This window comes from Aptenodytes patagonicus, chromosome 16 (genome assembly GCF_965638725.1).
Source record: "Aptenodytes patagonicus chromosome 16, bAptPat1.pri.cur, whole genome shotgun sequence".
Lineage (NCBI taxonomy): Eukaryota > Metazoa > Chordata > Aves > Sphenisciformes > Spheniscidae > Aptenodytes > Aptenodytes patagonicus.
In genome coordinates this window covers 6,705,437-6,724,526 of record NC_134964.1, presented here as the reverse complement: position 1 = coordinate 6,724,526, position 19,090 = coordinate 6,705,437, and the positions used below count along the sequence as shown (strand labels likewise).

At 53.0% G+C, this 19,090-nt stretch overlaps 3 protein-coding genes across 3 annotated transcripts in view; 1 reads left to right on the top strand and 2 right to left on the bottom strand.

The window, feature by feature from the left end:
* Positions 1–16,061, bottom strand: part of NPLOC4 (NPL4 homolog, ubiquitin recognition factor) — a 31,643-nt gene extending 15,582 nt beyond the window's left edge. The window contains exons 1-11 of the mRNA XM_076353467.1: positions 15,932–16,061; positions 14,559–14,639; positions 11,823–11,935; positions 10,190–10,369; positions 7,640–7,688; positions 6,730–6,824; positions 5,364–5,487; positions 4,570–4,749; positions 2,935–3,021; positions 1,238–1,309; positions 393–519 (exon numbers count right to left, since the gene is read on the bottom strand). Of these exons, the coding sequence (XP_076209582.1) occupies positions 393–519; positions 1,238–1,309; positions 2,935–3,021; positions 4,570–4,749; positions 5,364–5,487; positions 6,730–6,824; positions 7,640–7,688; positions 10,190–10,369; positions 11,823–11,935; positions 14,559–14,639; positions 15,932–15,946 (1,123 nt within the window). The 5' untranslated portion in view covers positions 15,947–16,061. The remainder of the gene's footprint in view (positions 1–392; positions 520–1,237; positions 1,310–2,934; positions 3,022–4,569; positions 4,750–5,363; positions 5,488–6,729; positions 6,825–7,639; positions 7,689–10,189; positions 10,370–11,822; positions 11,936–14,558; positions 14,640–15,931) is intronic.
* Positions 16,062–16,682: 621 nt separating this feature from the next.
* Positions 16,683–18,145, top strand: TSPAN10 (tetraspanin 10). The gene is made up of 3 exons (XM_076353991.1): positions 16,683–16,760; positions 17,152–17,744; positions 17,839–18,145. Exons 1-3 carry the CDS (start codon positions 16,683–16,685, stop codon positions 18,143–18,145), a joined length of 978 nt encoding a protein of 325 aa, XP_076210106.1.
* Positions 18,146–18,442: 297 nt separating this feature from the next.
* On the bottom strand, positions 18,443–18,958 carry PDE6G (phosphodiesterase 6G). Its single transcript, XM_076353742.1, has 3 exons — positions 18,813–18,958; positions 18,646–18,686; positions 18,443–18,519 (listed from the first exon to the last, which is right to left on the bottom strand). Exons 1-3 carry the CDS (start codon positions 18,956–18,958, stop codon positions 18,443–18,445), a joined length of 264 nt encoding a protein of 87 aa, XP_076209857.1.
* Positions 18,959–19,090: the final 132 nt, after the last annotated feature.

Here is a 19,090-nt window from a genome sequence, read left to right as displayed (position 1 = left end):
AGTAACTTTCAGGAGCCGGCTTGCCGTGGTTCTGCACTGCCGCTTTCAGGCAACAGAGTTTGGAGCTTAAAGATTCAAAACAGAAAAGCGAGCAACAGTTATTCCCCTGGCTGCAGGCAAAAAATGCTTTCTGGATCAGAGAGGTGGATGGTCCAGGTCTGAGCCTCAATTAAGTTTCCTGCCAGGAACAGGGTAAATAATTATAGAGAAGACAGCGCAAAGAACGAAAAAGTATTTTACTCGGTAGAGCAAGGAAAAACCCTTGTTAAATAGGACAGCTGGGGACCAGGACGTCTGACTTCTTCTAGCAGAGCTGCATATTCTGCTTTTATTAACAAGAGATAATTCATTTGTAACCAAGAGGGCCGGGGCAAGCCGAGGCCAGTTTATACCTGTAGCCACAACTGTGACAAATTTGGATCCAAAATGACCGTCTGGAGAAAGGCGACAGATGTTGGGCTGCTGGTTCTGAAAGTTTCCAGCTGTGATGCACTCTTCTGCACTTAGATAATACGTGTCCTGAGGGGAGAGCAGAAATGTCAATAAAAAGGACAACGTGATGTAGCCTAGACCTATTTCCCTGGTCTGCAGCCAAAGAAAGCTACCAACACCCTAGTAAAACATGCTTTCGTAGAAAGTTGCTGCAGAGACTGGGAAAAGAATGCAACATGTCAGCTCTCCAGCCCTCAGCCTGGCTCTCGCCAGGACTGTCCCACTGCTAGTTCCACCCACCTTGACACACCTTTTTTTTTTCTTCTTCTCCTAAACGGGGTTTCATTTTCCAAATAGGGGTATCATTGATTTTAGAATTACAGGAAGCCGAGAAGGTCAGAGTTTGAGCCACGTATATCTCACAAAGCCCAGCCCATAGGAACGTCCTCTGACTGAGTCACTTTTGCTCACTGAGTTTGCACCTCGCACAACCCCACTCCCTCCGCTCTACTAAGTTTTCTTAAACCACAAGCACCACTTTCTTAAAGCAGAGTGGGTGAAGGACTGCAGGCAGCTTTGCATGCTATCCAAACAGCTTGAAACCCCTAACAGTGCTCTTCAAGCTCAAGCTCCTTTTCCTTCAGAAGCTTCTGAAAAGCCCCGTTTCACAAGAATTCCAGTCCCAGCATCACCTCCAGCCCTGTGCTGCCCTGGCTCAGTACTCTGCTTGGCACAGCCAGCGTTTATGCGATTACACAAACTCTCAGTACCAGCAGCTTTAATTAGCTGCACACTTGAATCTCACCTTGTTTCTGCTGTATCGAACAGTCCCTTTCCGTGTGTCTTCAGAGACCAGATCAGTAAATATCCAGCCAACCTATAAAGAAGTGTTATGGAGAAAGCTGCTTTAAGAAAAAAAAGAAAAAAAAAAAAAAACCACAAACAAACCAGAAGAGAGCTTATACATTTTCTCCTAGCAGGACAAGATGTTCTTGGCTCCTCGCACGGCCCTGCTGTATGCTGCCTGAAGGAAATGGCTCTCCCAGCTGTGCCGGGCTCATTTGAATCCGATTTCCAGGAGCAGCATGCCAGCTGGCCGGCCGGGGGCACCTGCAGCTTTATGTTTCACTATGGAATATTTTTTCATGGAAAGATCTGGAGGCTGCAAGAGGCCTCTCAGCCGCTACCTCCTCCCACCCACAGCAAAAAGCATTTCCTATTGAGCATTCAGAGCGAAGCAGCGCTGGGAGTGCCAGCAGATGACAAAGCAGCTCACATGATATCATTTTGAAGCTCGCAGTCACTAGTTAAGATAAAGCTCATATGTTCCCACTGGAGTATGATTCATTCCAAATCAGAGTCTGCTCCGATCCAAAAACCACATTCCTGCTTTCTGCACTGTTTGCACATAGGAGTGTAGATGTGTACACACACACCGCTGCGTGAACCCTTCTACACACACGTGCTAAAACCAGCTCTGATCAGCCCCCTCGTGACCAACTCCCACAGCATTAACCCTTCAGAGGAAGAACTGCTGATTCAGATTCCTAGCAGAGCCCAGACAGACAAAAATCTGCAACCAGCAGTGAGTTACGCGTTAAGTCATATTGATTAAAAATATCTGATGTGAGAAGCAGAGGAAAAGCATGGAAATAAATAACACACACACAGAAGCTTTGCTTCAGACACTGGCAAAAGGCTAAAGATCTTATCTTCAGAGAACAAAAGACCTCACCACAGATGTTTATAGTCTACTGTACTGAGCCTTTTCTGATTTGTGTTTTCTTTAGCAAGTCAAATCTTGTTTGTGTACATCTCATTCCTGGCATTCACACGATACCAAAAGATTTCCCAAACTGGAAAGTATCAGTGCAGATTTGAGAGATGTCAGCAAACCAGCGGATCCCAATAGCCGTACGTCCTGATCGGATGACTGGCAGGCTGTGGGCACGAGGGGAACAGAGGACTGAGGCTCAGCTGCTGGGGGACCTGCACCTCTAAACCAACGTACAGATTAACTCACCGCAGCCTGCCTGAGCAGCACCAAGAGGCAGGACCCCACAGAGGAGAATAAAAAACAAGCAGGAGCCTCTGCTCCTGGGATCGGAGCACTGATTCTGTCAAAAGGAAGAACAAACTCAGAAGGCAGCTCCAGCGACATCTGTGCCAAATTAGCACTCACCGGGGAGATGCCACCAGGAATGGCTCCTTTCTGAGGAGAAATAAGGGGAAAATCGTGTTTCTGCTTCTTTGCTGCTCCCTTTGATGTCATTCATGACAGAGGGCTGCTGACTTCAGCTGCACATCCCTGCTAGATGCTTGTGCTCAGGAAAATGCTCTCGTTTTGTTTTTTCATACCTAAAAGCATAAGAGCTACCGACACTTAAGCTAGATTTCAGGTGTGCCCAAACGGTCTTGAATAACCCCGTGGAGCTGAAGAGAACTGCCGACGATTTTCTTCATTGCCAAACAAAGACGCACGAGATCCGACAACATCCTAACCTTTCTCAGTCCAAGCTTTGCAGCGATCTCATCCACCACCTCAGCTTTTGGATCTTCCAGGATCTCCAGGCTGTTCTGTGTACCAATCTGCAGCAAAGGAAAACCCGCTAGTAAGACAGAACAGGAAAAACCACAGTACACTTAGTCATTGTCAGGAGCGAGGCAGAGGATGGAAGCAGAGGTCCGGGTTTCCCCTTCGGCATTACCACCGGCTGGTTTCACCCCGGAGACCTCCTCTACTCACAGACCCATCCTGTTGGAGCTCTTCAGCTACGTTTGCAAACTATGTCGGGGTTTATGAATGAAAGACTCGGCATTTACAAACAGGCCATTGCTGTTTCCGAGCACTTTGGAAAAGGCGAGAGATCATATAATTTTTCCAAAGCTCTGTGTTCAACCTGCCAGTTTTGTACCGCCGTTTCGTTTGTTTGAATCTTTGAGCAGCAGAGAGGCAGAAATCCAGTGAATCCAAGAGCCCACGCCCAGGCCTTCCCCCCGTGCTCTGGAAAACACGACTCCCATCTGGGTGCGTTTCAGAGGCAAGCTTTCTCGTGTGGGGAGATGCCGTGCCAAGATGCACGGCAGAGACTGCTTTCCGGGAGAGCAAAAGCTTCCTTGCTTTTACCGTGCACAACTAGAAGCATATGAACTTCCAAAGCAGGGGCTTAACAGCGATATTGAGACAATAGCGGGCACGGCTCTGTTCATATTGGAAAGGGAAGAACTTATAAAAGGCTTGCAATTCTGCTCTCACACGCACAGGCCCAAAGATCCATTTATTCTTTTCCACTGACAAATCTCTTGCATTTTACTCTAGCAACCCTGCAGAAATCATCAAGAGGAAGAAAACATATGATCCACCACGATATGTTTGTATACATAGTGTCTGCACTTAGAAAAGTGACTTTGGTCAGCAGTGAAGAAGCCAGTAGGCAAACTCAACTTCCAGCCAAGCCTTGTGCTGCGGGCAGAGTGGCTTTTTGTATTTGCCACCTCCATTTTCAGCTCTGAGACACTGAATTCGGCTTTTGGGTTCCCCGGGAGGCCAGGCTCGGCGGGACCCGCTCTGGCTGCAGCCTCCCGGGAGGACTCGGCTGTGCCGAGCGCGGCGCCGTGTGGTGCCGTGCACCATCTAGCGGGGACTCCCGGCTGCTCCGAGGCATCAAATCTCATCCCCGGCCTCCCGATCAAGGCAGCAGACTTCATTTTTGTCTAATTAAGCTGCTTAAATTTTCCCAGAGAGCTGGTAAGAAATTGAAGCAAGGGCTGCAACTTTTTTTTCCTAGTACAGAATTTGTTTTCAAGCTGTTCTGTACCATAACCTTGGAAATCCAGTAATCAAGGAAACACGAAGAGTGAAATCCACTGTTACGAAGTCACCCTAGCTTTAAATCATCTGAGCAAAGAGTAATGTAAAAGAGAGTGTAAAAATAACAAAAAGCAAATCTGGGTTTTAAAATCCTTTCAGGGGCAATAACACAAAGACATCAATCACAACATCTTTTTCACGGGACCGTTCTCCTTATGGAGCTGCAGTCAGAAATACTGCAGGGGGTTTCCCAAACAAAAAAGTGTTTCCGTGTTCCCCGATTATCTTTACGAGTCGACACTGATGCCACGGCACCCAGTTTTTACCTGTGGGGGTTCATAGATGGCAGCAACCTCCGCCCGGATCCCCAGAGGGATGTCTTTGTGCTCTGTGTACCGGCCATACAGATACCCAAGATGTTGGTTTCCTGTCTTCCGCCAGAAGTCTAGGAAGCGATCTGCAATTGTGTGGTTCTCAAACATGATGTTGTCAACATGCCTGTATTTCTGTTTGACAAAGTTCAAGCGTCAGGCCATCCTCGGCTAGGTCTGTTTAGTTCGCCTACCGCCAATACCTTCCCAGCTGCCTAGGACGCACACCACCCCTTACAGCTGCACCCTGCCAGAGCAGGGACAGGGAAAGCTAGCTGGCTCCCTCCCTCTCCCCTCTGCCGCCTTCAGCACCACTCCCCTGCCCAGCAAGCAGAACCCACCACGGGCTGGACTGTGGGGATGCACTGAGCACCCCCAGCACCCCATTAGCTTGGCTTCTTTACTAGGGCCCTTATCCCAAGAGCCTTTGCAACTACAGTGAAATTTAAGAGGAAACAAGAAGAAACAGTGGGTGGCCTTTTGGATCCCATGCGGAAAAAGAGTGGAGATTCATCGCTAGCGGTGCCAGCTCAGATGTCCTCCACATTGAGAGGAAACTGCTGAACCAGATACATTTTGGAGTCCTTTTCCGCAAGGACTGAAGACCTTAACAGCCAGTTCCCCAACAACTGCCAATACGCAAAGGCTTCTTGCTCCAAATTGGCTGTTCTTGAAGTCATCTCTCCAAAAATAAAAGTCAAGTCCCTTCTCAGCTTTAAGCACAAGGGCTCCTGCGAGCTCCGTCTCACCTGTCTATTCAGAGTGATGGCACTTGGCTGACACTTTGTGCAAATGCCTTCTGGCCAAGGAGGGTGCCCTTCACAGCCCGATTTGATCTTACAGCTGATGTTTTCCAGGGCAACAAATTTCCCCCTGCAAGAAGGAAAAGAGAAGGCTGCTGTTACCGCAGTAAACGCTTTTGGGTCTCAGAAAAAGCAAGTGGCTAGAAACACCATAGAGGAGGCAGGGCAGAGGACACACGGTGGCACCAATGCTTTGCATCTTCAGAGGATCTCAAAGCGCCCTGCAAACTCCCACTGGGGGATACTCCGCTCCTGCGGTCCCCAGGTAACCTCTGCTGCCCACTTAGTGAGGGAGGTCAAGAGGCCGACATGTGGTCCCTGACTCAGCTCCTAAGCAGATATTCGAGCAAGAGCAGAGACGGAAAACTCATGGGACCCTCCTTAAATAATTTATGCAGCACGTGGGAAGTAATAGATTATACCGCTAGGGCAAACTGAGCCCCTTTCATGTGCACAGGCTTCCTGCAAAGGGAAGTTCCCTTCAAATGAAAGTATTATGGACTTGAGCTGCATCTCACAAAGACATTAAAAAAATCCCAACGGCATTTAGGAATAGGAGGGAGAAGGTCACACCTCTGCATAACTTATTTAAAGGAGCTGCATTTCAGAGCACAGTGGGTTTCCCGACATCACTGAAGGAGACTTTAGATCCTTCGCTGAACACATGTGCCGCAGCAAGGCATAAATAAATAAATACTTCCTTCAGTGCTTCCTCTCTGCTCAGTACTTATCTGGCCTGTGTCACCACAGCATCCTCCACCCCACCACGGGGCAGGACGCCTTATTTTCCAGTTACCGGGCGGTGAACCGTGGCACCATGACAAGAAAGGCTTTCACTAAGAACACAGGGAGCACGGGACAGAGCAGAATCTGGCCCTGAGGAATGTTAGGCTCGTCTTTCTGTCCTATTCGCATTTGTAGGTAAGAAAAGCCGTTGGTGAATAAAAGCTCCCCAGGTCCACCACAGTCTCAGTGCCTCTCCATGAGGTTTGAGACCCAGGCTCGGAGCTTGGTATAATTAGGGAACCTCTTTCCTTCCATCTGGCCTTCTCCCCCCCATCAGTAGTGTTTCCTGGAAGCAATTACATTGCCACAGCAAAAGAAAAAAAAGAAAAAGACAGACTTCATTTTTTTTTCCCCGTCTTTTTTTTTTTTTTCCTTCTTCTTTTCTTTTTTTTAACTTGTTGTTTTCTCCTCAGTTTGCCATTCAATAGTTGTATCCAACACTACCGGTGAGATCTGTCTGTACTTTCATTTGTATTTTAAAAAAGAAGCTACAACTAGATTCCCTTAAACACAGAGATTTTCTTACTTGTCTGCCCCTCCGGTCAGCTTCCTGATGTAGGCATGGAAGGACATATGCTTCACAGGAGGTTCCAGATGGTTTAAATAATCCTCATCAAAAGGCTGCCAAAAACACCACACAAAGAAAAACCAGGTCAGACACCTGTCTGATAATACATTGATCACTAAACAAATGGATGTTCTAGAGTCAACCCCACTCGCTCTCAATGTGGAAACAATCAAGAAAATTTAGGCTCATTTTCAAGGCAGCTACTACTGTGATAGAAACAGTGGGGCTTTACAACAGCCAGTTTTATTATCGCCTCCTACTTTTATAACAGATTGGCTCCACAAATCAGAACGAGCCTCAAAGGCAAAGTGCTTTTTCCTTTCGATATCTAACGACAAACAAGAAGCCCAGCTGCTCAAACAAGGCCAAAGAGCTTCCAGAGCACACGGCGGGGAAGCGGGGGAACAGCCATCTTGGCTCGGAGCGACTTTTGAGGGATCACTGCTTCATGCCATAAATTATACAGCTTAGCACGTTTGTAGGCGTTACTAAAGTTGCCTTCAACCTGAATAATCCGTGGTTAAACTGGGAAGTGCTGGGATCCACGAGAGAGGGGATGAAACAAGAAGATCCAGGCAAGAGTGAAGAGGGAGGAAAATTGGAGCTTTTCTAAAGCACTTTCTGTTAAACCCATTACTGCAGAAAAACAGAGCATTAACCAGAATAAACCCAGGGTCACGAAGGCCTAGAGCTTTAGCGATCCTGGATGCGAGCCGGCACCTTTGACAGTGCACAGCAGGATTCTGACCCAGAGCTGCCATCTCTACGTGGGCAGCGCTCCGAGGAAAAGCGTTCATACTGGGAGAAACTGAATCCAAGAGGACATGCTTTCGTGTGACTTTCTAGAGCACTTTCTTGGGGCTCTTACCTCCAGCGGTACGCAATGCACACATTTACCCAAGGGGCCGTGGCGACACCTATGCAAAGAGAAAGAGAAGTTGTTAATAATAATAAGTGAAATCTTATTTAGATTAAGATTTAGATTAAATTATTTAGATTAAAATTTAGATGAAATCTTATTTAATAACGGAAAAGCCAGACTGTAAAAGTTGCTCTAGACTAACAGTTTTGGTGTGGAAGATCTGTGCAATCATATGGCTCTGAGCGACTCTCCACCCACTAGGGAATGTTACAGAGGGGTCACCACAAGATAACTTCACATAAAGAGACAGCAACAGCTTCAGGTTAAATCTGAGAGTCCCAGGTCAAGATCAAACCCTCCTAATGTCTGTGTCACTGGCAAGTGGCTCTGCTCTCTGAACAGCCACGTGAACCAATGTCAGATCACAGCTTCTCAAGTTTTACAACCCTGTGTTGAGGTTGCGTTTCAATTCAAAGAATTTTAAATCTACGTCACAGGGCTGGCCTGTATGGTTTTAACAAAAGGACAACCAAAAAAATTCATCCTTTATCAGTCACTAGAGGATGGTCTGGAACAAACAGGGAAGCGTGTGTTTATCGGACAGATAAAGACCTGCTGGGTAAAGTTACAAAACAGAGGGGAAAACATCTCCTTTTGAGGCAATCGCTTTAAAAAAAATAACCCAAACCAACAAAATATTCCTCCCACACCTCTGCCCCAGCACTAGGTCGGTGCTAGTTTTCAAAGGAAAGCCTCTAGAGAGGAGCATGGATGTTGGCTCTTGTAAAGATGAAATGGATGGGATCCAGTTGCAGCATTGCTTTTAACAAAGTATTGTGGCAGATAATGTACATAAAGGACCACTAAAGGCTGCTAATGCACTCAGCCGAACGCCAGCATCCCTTCATGTTTAGATTGATACGCTCTCACAAATACAGGAACAAGCCCAGACACACTCTTTTTATCATAAATATCCACTGCTGTGCTTTGGCTCCCTGCTAAGAACAATACCTTCATTTATTCTTTTGAAAATGCGGTCAAGTTAAAGACAATGTTTTTGCCATGGAGTGGTGGGTTTTGCCTTTATTGTTTCAATAATGTGACATTTCCCTCATTTATCATCAGCCTGAAAACATTAGATAGGATTTTCCACGTAAAGGCTACGTCTCTCCAAACTTCCTTGCTGCTGCAGCACTAAAGATAAACCATAGGGAAGACAACACAATGAGGAAGGGCGAGCTATTCTGTTTTAGAAAGAATTCCTGGTTGCCTTTAAAATCTTCACTCAAGCCCTTTCTGAAGTTACTTTGCAGAGGGGTCCAGCCCCAAGCCCACAACCAGTACAGACACCAGGCCAGGACCCAACTGGGAGCAATAAAAAAACCAACCACCCAGACAGAGGACATTTTAGCAGCATCAGTGTAGATTTATGGTGGCGTTAAGTCACCGTTGCATTACTACTTTTACAAAAAATACAAGCTGCTTTGTTTACCCAAGCCTCTTGCAGCTAAGAGCTTCGGCAAAGTTAGTCTTTGTTGCATTTCTGTGAGCAAAATGGACTCCCTGGTTTCACAGAAAGGTTAGAAAGGCACGCGATGGAAAGGAAGCCAAAAACCAAGCAGGCAGAGACCCAAGTCCCACTTCCACGTCTCTGCCATTGGACACTTCCACTCACTTCTTTGGTTTTCCCTTCACTTGTTTGTCCTTTGTAAGGAGTGGCTGGATCTGAAGACCTAGAAGCGCTCCTGCTTGGGACAGGTGAGGTGCCACACGCACCCATCGCAGTGCCGAAGACAGCGATGCAGGGTTGCGTCGGCTCTGCCCGAGCAGGGAGAGGCTGCACAGCGGTCAGAAAGAGCGACAGAGCTCAGGTCTCCGCTCTGACAGAGGAGCCGCCCGTGGTTTAGAAAACGAATCCGACCTTGATGCTCACCCACTGCTGGCTGGGTGACGCTGAGGCAGCAGCTCTGGCTGAAAGCGTGTTTCCCCGTCCGCGCCTCTCCTGCGAGATGGAGGCCTGGCCCTGCCGCCCCGCACGCCCGTCACCTCGGGACCCAAACAACGGGGAGCTACGTATTGAGACCATATGGAACAGAAGCTACTGCGGACAGCAGGCCCACGCTTATTAAGCAATATGCCACACACAGAGCATAACCTAGTATTTCTACACAGCGCCGGCAGCCAGGTGATCCCAGGGAAGAATTCAAAGTATTCATTTTAATCTAGAAAGCTCCAAACGTTTTAGGAGCACAAAATATACGATCACAAGTCCCATAGCAGGGGCCACCTTGATCAGAACAATAGATGCTCTGAATGAGTCCTTCCTGGCAAAGACCCTGGGATTTTGGTATCTGCTTCCTTCCCCGGCTCACCAGAGCTCGATTTAACCTTCCAGGACAATGGCAAAGGCTGTTTTCCCTTGTGAACATTTCAAGGGCAGCGAGGGATAGAGCAGTTCCCATAGCACGCTTCCTGGCTGCCGGTTTCAGACAAGATGTTACAAGCTCTGGTGAGGCACAGATGCATCGGCAGAAACAAAAGTCCACCCGTACTTACAGCTGCTGGTCTCGATTTCGGTAAATCTTCCCATCCTGTTTGATCAGATACTGGTCGATCTCATCTTCCACCACCTGGGGGGCCCCCACAGGCCGCAAACCTTGGGAAACAGAGGTGTCCATGGTCTCTGAGGAGGAGCCAGCCGGGCTCGAGGGGTAGAGAAACAGCATATCGCCATGCCTATAGGTGTGGAAAAACAACACAGGGGTATCAGCTGAGCATGAGCTTTGCTTCCAGCTACGCTGGGGTGGCAACCCAGGCAATAAGCCACACACTGCTCTCAGACAGCTGGAAAGGCTCAAGGTCCACCCTCTCCACCATCCCCTTTCACCAACAACTGAACTACACCGGACCGTCACCCCGACCGCCTGGAGGAATTGGCTCCTTCGCACCCATACGGCATAGGAAACGCCTGTGCTTGGTTCGTGGCACGTTACAAACCACATTAATGTTCATAGACCTGTAGCGCACACTTCTGGGCAGCAAACCTCCCGGTCCACAGAGGAGCATGTAATTTATAACAAACTATAAACACACCAGCAAACGCGGCAGTCCGAAGCCATGCCATTAGCCACCTCTTTCTGCTGCTTTGGTCATTTGCACAACAAACGCCAAATCTTTTCATCAGGAGACAAGACCGAGGGAAAAAGATGAAGAAAAAGGTGAAAGGAGCCTATGGAGAGAAGCAACACCTCCAGCGGGGAAAAGGACTAGTGCGGACCCTGTGCACACCAAGTCACAGCCTTCCCAAGGCAGCTGCCAGCGCTGACACGTTCAAGTGACAAGCTGCACGCGGTGGTAACAGCTCTCGTATTTTTAACCAGTTTAACATTATTCTTGACACGAACAGAATGAAGACATTCCCCACCAAACACGAAGCGATTGCACCATTTGGCACCTCTGATCTTCCTAGGCGCCTGGCTACAGAAGGCAGGAACCCTGGCGTCTGCACAGGGGACTATCGGACTCTGGCATTGATGCAGAAAAAAAAAAAAGGACAGCGTGAGTGAAAGCAGGGATGAGGGAGCTCGCTGCAGGCTGTAAAAGAGCAAACAGGAGGCCTGTTGCTGCCTCACCACAGCAAGCAAACACAACGCAAGAAGTGGGGGTCGGTCTCTTCTCCCAAGTAACAAGCGATAGGACGAGAGGAAACGGCCTCAAGTTGCGCCAGGGGAGGTTTAGATTGGATGTGAGGAAAAACTCCTTTACTGAAAGAGTGGTTAAACATTGGGACAGGCTGCCCAGGGAAGTGGTTGAGTCCCCGTCCCTGGAGGTATTTAAAAGACGTGTAGATGAGGCGCTTAGGGACATGGTTTAGTGGGTGGTGGTGTTGGGTCGACAGTTGGACTCGATGATCTTAGAGGTCTTTTCCAACCTTAATGATTCTACGATTCTAAGTGACCTAAGAAATGGCTGCCACAGCCTCGCACGTAGTCAGTTTGATCACCCCCGTGTCGGCACGAAGCTTGCCCCTTCAAGTAGCTGGTGAGTGACAGCCGAAAGCTTAGGACTGCTGTAGCACGATGTTACCCGCTGCTGCTCAGTTCGGAAGGAGCTCAGGCAAGCTCAGAGAAGAGGCACCCTGTTGTGCAAAGCCCCCCCTCCACCCACAGCGCTCTCTGTCAGGACTCACTTGATTTTCAGTAAGTTGAGGGATTTGTTTTGTGACGCTGTGATCTCTCCTGTCCTGTTTCTATTGGTGTAGACAGAAAACCCATTATTCCTGAAACCAAATTCTTTTGCAACCTGAAAGAGAGAGAAGAATGATAAGGTTTAAGATACCTCACACCCCCGGTCAGATGCTGAAAGCTGCTCAGAGCAAGCGCTAAGTCCAGGGAACTTCTATTGCAAAACTTTAGCTGAATTCATCCGCGTTTCTGAAGAGCGTAGGATAACTCAGAAAAATAGAAATGCTTACTAACACAAGCAACCTATTAAAAAAAGCAACTTAAACAGAAGGCGTCTCTCACTCACGCAACACAAATGCAGTATTTTATCTAAATCCAGGCAAGCGCTGTCATGACTAGAGGGGGGAAACTATCTTCTCCGTTATCCCAGTTCTCTCGCTCCAGCCTTGCCAGCGCACACCAGCCAATTCTCATCTTCCTCTGACCAGTTCCTCGGTCCAGATCTTCACCTCTGAGGATCGCTTGCCCTCAGCTCCGCTCTCGCCTACCAGTTGCTACGCGAGTTTCACTCGAGCTCTTCCTGCTGTTCTCCTTTCCCGTTGTTCTCCATTGGCCTCTTTTCTCCTGATGGAACTTACCCTCACAATAACCACTCTCAGCCCCCAGGGAGGTTTTTTCCCTGCTCATCCTCTCACCAGTTCAGTTTAAGGCTGCTTTACTCTTAATCAGTCAAATGCCTCTTCACAGCAACAGCCATTTTCACACTTGGCCACTTAAAAACACAATCAGTTTAAAAGTGGCGTTAAAAGTTTCTCTAGATGACAAGTCTCTTCCTAAATTCTTAAGTTAATAGCCTTTCTTTTTATTCAGTACATCTCCCTGTGGCTTTGGTAGGGCTCAGAGACGGTGACTGCACACAGGACAAATCTAACGAGCCACAAACAGAACTGTCGCACGAGCAAAGTCGTGGAAAGCAGTTTCCCTACTGTCAGCTTCGCTGCCATTTGTAGCAGCGAGTGATCTGCCGTTTGAATGGGAGCACGACTTCCAAACGGTTCGTCTCCTGCGTCACGCCTGCCAGAGCTAAACGTTAGCTCGTCAGGCCGCAGACTTCACCAATTTTTTTGGGGGGAGACAAATTCCACAATACATTAACAAAAGGCTCCAGTTAGTTCCTAACTCGATTCTAACCTGGACGCACCCGAGAGTTTACTGTCGTAGTAAACTAGGATGTGCTACGAAAGACAAGAGATTATCATCGAGGCCCTTATCGCTCTGAAACGTGCTTTCTCCCACACTTCTTTTGCAGCTTCTCTGGACTTGTCAAGGAGGAGACCTAAGTTAATTGCTAGCGTAGAAGAAGCCATCTGATGCCTCTTTAATTACAGCTCTCTAGCTAAATATGAAATCCACCGTATGGATTAACATTTCAGTGTTAAAATCCACAGCTATTAATACGCACAGATGATAGGTGGTAAAATTTGCAACTTTTCTCTTTCAGGTAAACCCCGTATCAGGAAAGAAACCCAAACGTTTCTTGTATTCAGCTCAGCAAGAGGATATAGTTTTCCCCAGATCAACAGGCAATTTTAGTGAGTGCTGATGCTTTTGTTCCAACGGTAAGTGCTTGCAAGCACGATTGTTCCACACTGCCTCGGGTAATATGAACCCTTGAAACCGAGCAGCTTGTTTTGCACAGGTTCCAGAGATTCTGAAAGCAACGCTTTTTTCCTTGGGTGAGACCGTTCAGAGACTGCAGCGGGTGTCTCCGATCCAGCCCTGAAATCCATCAGGATTTTCGCTTGGTCAGGTGGGGATTGCTGTCGCGGTCTGGGCCCAAGCTTCGAACAAAGCAAATGACTCACAAACAGCAGCAGGTTTCAGTCTGCTCCCCTTCCCCCTTGCAGGGGGAAAGGAAATCTAGCTGACTAAAAGAATGGCCCTTCAGGCACAGGAACACAAAGTACTTCTCTTATGAAGCAAAGAAACGCTAATCTGAGGGTTCCCGGTTACAGCGGAGTTCCAGGAGGGAAGGAAATGGAGAACTGCTCACTCTTAAATAGCGAACTTTAAACATTGAGCAGTTGTATCAGACCAAAGAACAAGGCACAGCCAGCTCCAAATTTGACAACTCCAACACTCAGTGTGTTCTCCTCATCCCAGGGCGGAAATCTTTCACAGGAGACCCCAGAGGCTCTCACATCACCTTAAGATCTCGCCTTAATTCCTTCCTTGCTCTCTCCAAAACCATATTGGAAAACCAGCGGCACACAAAGCACATTCAAATGATATTCAAAGCGCAAATCAAGCAGCTGAGTTTCAACCGGATCACGCCTGAAGAGGCCAGTCCCTTGCAGCAGGCTTTGACTATCAAACAGCTTTCCTGTGCCGTTGTCAGCCTCTGCTTCCCCAGGCTGCCATTCCTTTCGGAGAACATTAAAAACATGTCCTCCCCCAGGAAAGCTTCCACCCCAGGAAACTGCAACTGAAAAGCCGAGTAAGTTTTCTTCTTTAATTTTGTTATTTTCCCTCTGGAGCAGCAGTGAGAAAACTGGTTTTGGCTACACCAATAAAAACGCTGTTTTCCACAAGGCACGCTGATCCTCGCTGCCGTCAGCACATTTGCCCAGCGAGGTGAAGGGCACATCTCCCGTGCGAGAGAGCCGCTGCGCAGGCTGAGCTGCAGGGGCCCTGCCTCGTCCCGCGGGCGAGCGGGGAAGGCGCAGAGAGGCTCAGGGTACCTTCTTGAGGAACGTCGCCACCGTTTCTCGCTTCGTGGCCGTGATGCGCTTCACTCCTTCCGGCGACTGCACGCGGATTATCTGCGGGGTGAAGAGGACAGCCCGAGTTAGCGACGGCGGGGACAGAGCCCGCCCTGTGCTCGCAGCCTGCTGAAGCCACGCTGAAGTTTCACACACGCGACGCAGACCATCCCCACCGCTCCTCCCTCCTGCTTTTAACGCTGCTCTTCACAAGGGAGTGCAAACGCACAGGGAAGTAATTTGCTCGCGGCAGGGCAGCACCGGGCCGACGTTTGCATGCCGCAGGATGAATTACCCTAATGCACGAGGCACGGCAAGAAGTTGGCACCGAGAAAAACGCTAACGCTGCTTTTTTTTGGTCAAAGCTCTGACCTCAGACGTGGAATTAAACTTTCAGAAGGAGGGTGAATCAGAGCTGCCACGGGAGCGATTTATTCGGCGCCTACACACAAACACTGGTCTAACCGGTGCTAATGGGCACCGGCGCCGTCGTTACGTTTCAACCCATGTTACTGACGTGCAACCTCCATCACTAATGAAAAGGTGAGGAGAAGAGCCACGAGGCTCGGGCTATTCCTGCGCAACACTGAACAGCAGTTTTGCTGCAACCTTAAGTCAGAGATGGGAAAACCTGGCAGCTTTTGGGGGAAAGGGCCGGGGACAATTCTTCGCATACTGGCAGGGAAGCGGCAAACGTAGATGTCGGAGTCCTCGTGCTGCCGGGGACCAGAGAAGTGATTCAAGTTGCTCTAAAGAGCACCTTCACCTGCTGATGCGTAACGCAGAGGATGGCGACGTGCGTGCCGAAGGGAGGGACACGGGAGGACAGGGGAGGCCGCCGGCGTCCCGGCATTACCTCCCAGGAACCCCTTTACACTCTCCCAACTTTCAGCACGGGAGCAAGCCCGGCCCGACGGGAACGGGAGACCTTTACGGCACCGACGAGCCCTTTCTCCGGCGATATCGGCACCCCGGCCACGATCGGGCACCTTCCCCCGAGACATCCCCGCCCGGGGCTGAGCAGGACCCCGGGGTCACGGTCCCAAACCCCACACGCTCCGAGGGGGCACTTCCTTGGGGCAAAAACACGGGGAATCCGTCCACGGCACCGCTCCGGGGGGCTGCCCGGCTCGGACATCGCCAGTCCCGGCCGGGCCCGGCCCCGGGGCTGCTGCGCTCCCGGCCGGCTCCCGGCGGGATGCCCCGTCCCTAAACGTCGGCGCGGCCCCGGGGCGGCCCGGTGCGGTCCTGCCGGGCGGGGTGAGCGCGGCCCGGCCCCGCCGCCCCACAGGAATCTGCTGCCTCATCGCCCCTCCCCCCCGCCGCCGCCGCCGCCGCCCGGCCCCACTCACGATCGTCTCCGCCATAGCGCTGCCCGCCGGGGACCGGGACTCGCCGCGCCACCCAGCCACCGGTCCAGCCCGCTGCGGTCCAGCCTGCGCCGCTCCGCGCCGCTCCGCTCCGCGCCGCCTTGCCCGGCCCGGCCCGCTCCGGCCTGCCGCCTCCCAGGCCCGGCCCGCCGCTTGTGCCGCCGCCGCCCGGGCCCCGCGCCCCGGCGCCCGCGTTCCGCCGCGCGAGGGTTCCTAGGCCAGGCGGGGCGGGGCAGGGCGGGGCGCCCGCCACAGCCGGCCCCCCCCCGCTCCGCGCTGCCTCGGTGCCACCGCCACACTTGTCCCCCGCGCTGCCTCGGTGCAACTGCCACAGCTGTCCCTCGCCACCGCCACGCCCGCTCCTTCGTTCCGCCCACAACCCGCCCCCCCCGGGTGTGCCCGCTGCGGGGCCCGGCCCGGGCGTGGGGCCCCTCGGTGCCCCGTGGCCCCCTGCACGGGGCTCGGGGGGGGGGGGGGCTCCTATCGGCCGAGCAGCGGGACGTAGGCTCTGCTGGGGCCTGTCCCCCCGCTCACCCCAAACCCCCATACGTCCTGCTGTGCCCTCGTTACCGACCCCGCTAACGGGGCGGCGGGCGCGGGTGCTGCAGCGGGGCTGGGCCAGAGCGGGCCCAGCTGTGGGGCCGGGAACCGCAGCCCTATTTAAGCGCCGGCCACAGCCCCTCACATGATGGGAGTGTGACTGCCTAGGCCTGAGCACCAGGCTGCGAGCAGGATGGCGCTGAGCAGAGCATGGTTCTCCCGGCCCTGCGGGGCAGCCGGCAGCGGGGAGAGCACCCGGCTACTGCCGCAGGTAACGCCGGGGTCCTGCAGGACCCTCAGCCCGCGCTCCTGCCCCAGGTGCCCCATGTCCCCTGGGTGCCAGGGTGCTGGCTCCACGCTGGAGCTTGCAGCACCTGCATCGCTGGGGGTCCCTCTTAGGGGCAGGGTCTCTGGGAGAGCACCCATGTGCTCCCCAGCTGCTCAGACCCTGGAGTCTCCATGACGGGCAGGGTTACAGCGTTGGGGGGCAGATGTGGGGCACCCTGTGCAGGGGGCTCTTGCAAAGGGGGTGCGTGGTGGCTCCAGGAGCCTGTGACAGCCTCAGGCTGTGGGGTGGGGGGGTACATGGGCTAAGGGGTGGCATTTCTGGGGGTCTGCTGGGGCTGCCCCGCTGGCTGTGAGTGGCTCGTCTGTCCATGCAGGCGTCCAGGCTGGTGGAGCTGCCTTACTCCTCCTCCGATGACGATGACAGCTCGCTGGCTGGGGACATGGACCTTCCCGTGGCTGAGCAAGACCCTGGGGTGTGGTGCCCCGTCCCCCCCAAGCCGGGCACATTTAGCCAGTGCGTGCGGTATCTGGCCTTCCTCTGGAACCTCCTCTTCCTCCTGCTGGGCCTGCTGGCCCTGGCTGTGGGGGTGTGGGGGCTGCTGGCCAAGCGCTCGCTGGGGGGGGACCGCCTGGCCCCGCTGGGCTCTGACCCCATGCTGCTCTTCGTGCTGGTGGGGCTGGGGGCCAGCACCGTCTCCCTGGCCGGCTGCCTGGGCGCCCTCCGCTCCAGCCCCTGCCTGCTGCGCTTCTTCGTGGGGGCTGTGCTCGCCTTCGCGGGGCTGGAGGTGCTGGGGGGGCTGCTGCTGTTAGCGGCGCGGCACCGGCTGCGGGACGCTCTGCGGGACGCCCTGCTCCTTTGCCTCCTGCGCTACCAGGAGGAGCCCGACCTGCGGTTTCTGGTGGATGAGGTGCAGCGGAGCCTGCAGTGCTGCGGTCTCCGCTCCTACCGCGACTGGGAGACCAACCCGTGAGTCGGGGCACTGGGGGGGTGAGGCAGGGGGGCCTGTCCCCGCACCGGGAAGGTGCATGGACCCTGCAGCTCCCCTCGTCTGTCCCTGCAGGTACTTCAACTGCAGTGCCCCAGGAGCGCAGGCGTGCAGCGTCCCTGACTCCTGCTGCCTGGATCCCTGGCAGAACGGCACCGTCGCCAACGCCCAGTGCGCCTTCGGGGCCCTGCGCCTGGGGGACGTGGCGGCCGGCACCGTCGTGCACCTGGGGGGCTGCGTGGCACAGCTCAGCGCCTGGCTCCGCGGCCAGGCGGGCGGCATCGTGGCCGGCGCAGCCGTGCTGGTGCTGGTCGAGGCCGCCGGCGTGCTCATGGCACTGAAGATGCTTGGAGACATCATGCCTGTTGGGGTGCGGGATTGAGGGTGTGCTGACTGCCACCCGGGGTGGGGGACCCCATGGGGTTGGGGGACATGCGGGGGGCTGATCCAGCCCAAAATAAACCTTGTCAGAAGCCTGAACCCCATCCATGTCCTGTCCATCCCGCCCTGCGGCTCGGGGAGATGCTTTCCACCTGCATCCCTGCCAACCCCGGACCACGACACCAGGCTCCTGTGCTTGTTCTGGATTTTAATGAGCATTTCGCCAGGCTGAGCCCCGCTGTGTGGATGGGGCAGCTTCTACCTACACAGTACTACGGGGCGGGCGGCTGTGGCCTGCCTAGATGATGCCGTACTGAGCCAGCTCGTGCAGCTCCAGGTGGCTGAAGGCTTCCCAGGGGCAGATGACGGTGATGTCTGGGGAGAAAAGAGAGGCTGCGTCAGCACGATGCCCCCCCCCCCCCCAGCCTGGCCGCAGGCAGCTGTGCCTGCAGAGAGCCCCGCTCCCCACCCGCTGCAGAGGGGGGGACAGGACCCCCGTACCTGTTCCCAGCCCCTCCATGCCTGGGATGTCGTCGCCGAACCTGCAAGGAGAGAGAGCGTCTGCCCTGACCCCCAGCCAGCCCCCACCCACCCCAGGCTGGCACGTACGGCCATGTCCCCCCGCCACTGGGGCCCTGCCATGGGTCCCGGGGCTCTGCCCCACTCACCCCTGCACCCCCTTTTTGGGGGGCTTGCTTTTGAACTGCCTCGTCTGCCTCTGCTTGAATTTGGGTGGTCCCTTCCGGGGGGTGGCAGGTCCCCCAGTCACTCTCGTGGCTGATTTGATCTCCAGCTTGGGGGGCTCCAGGCTCATGGCTGGGCCAGGGCCAGCAGCCTGCCCCGGGTCGTGGTTGTCCCTGCGGGTCCGGCGCTGGTGCGGGACGGCTCCTCACACCTGATGGAGGGGAGATATGGGGAGCAGGTGGGGGGCACCAGCTTCTCCTAC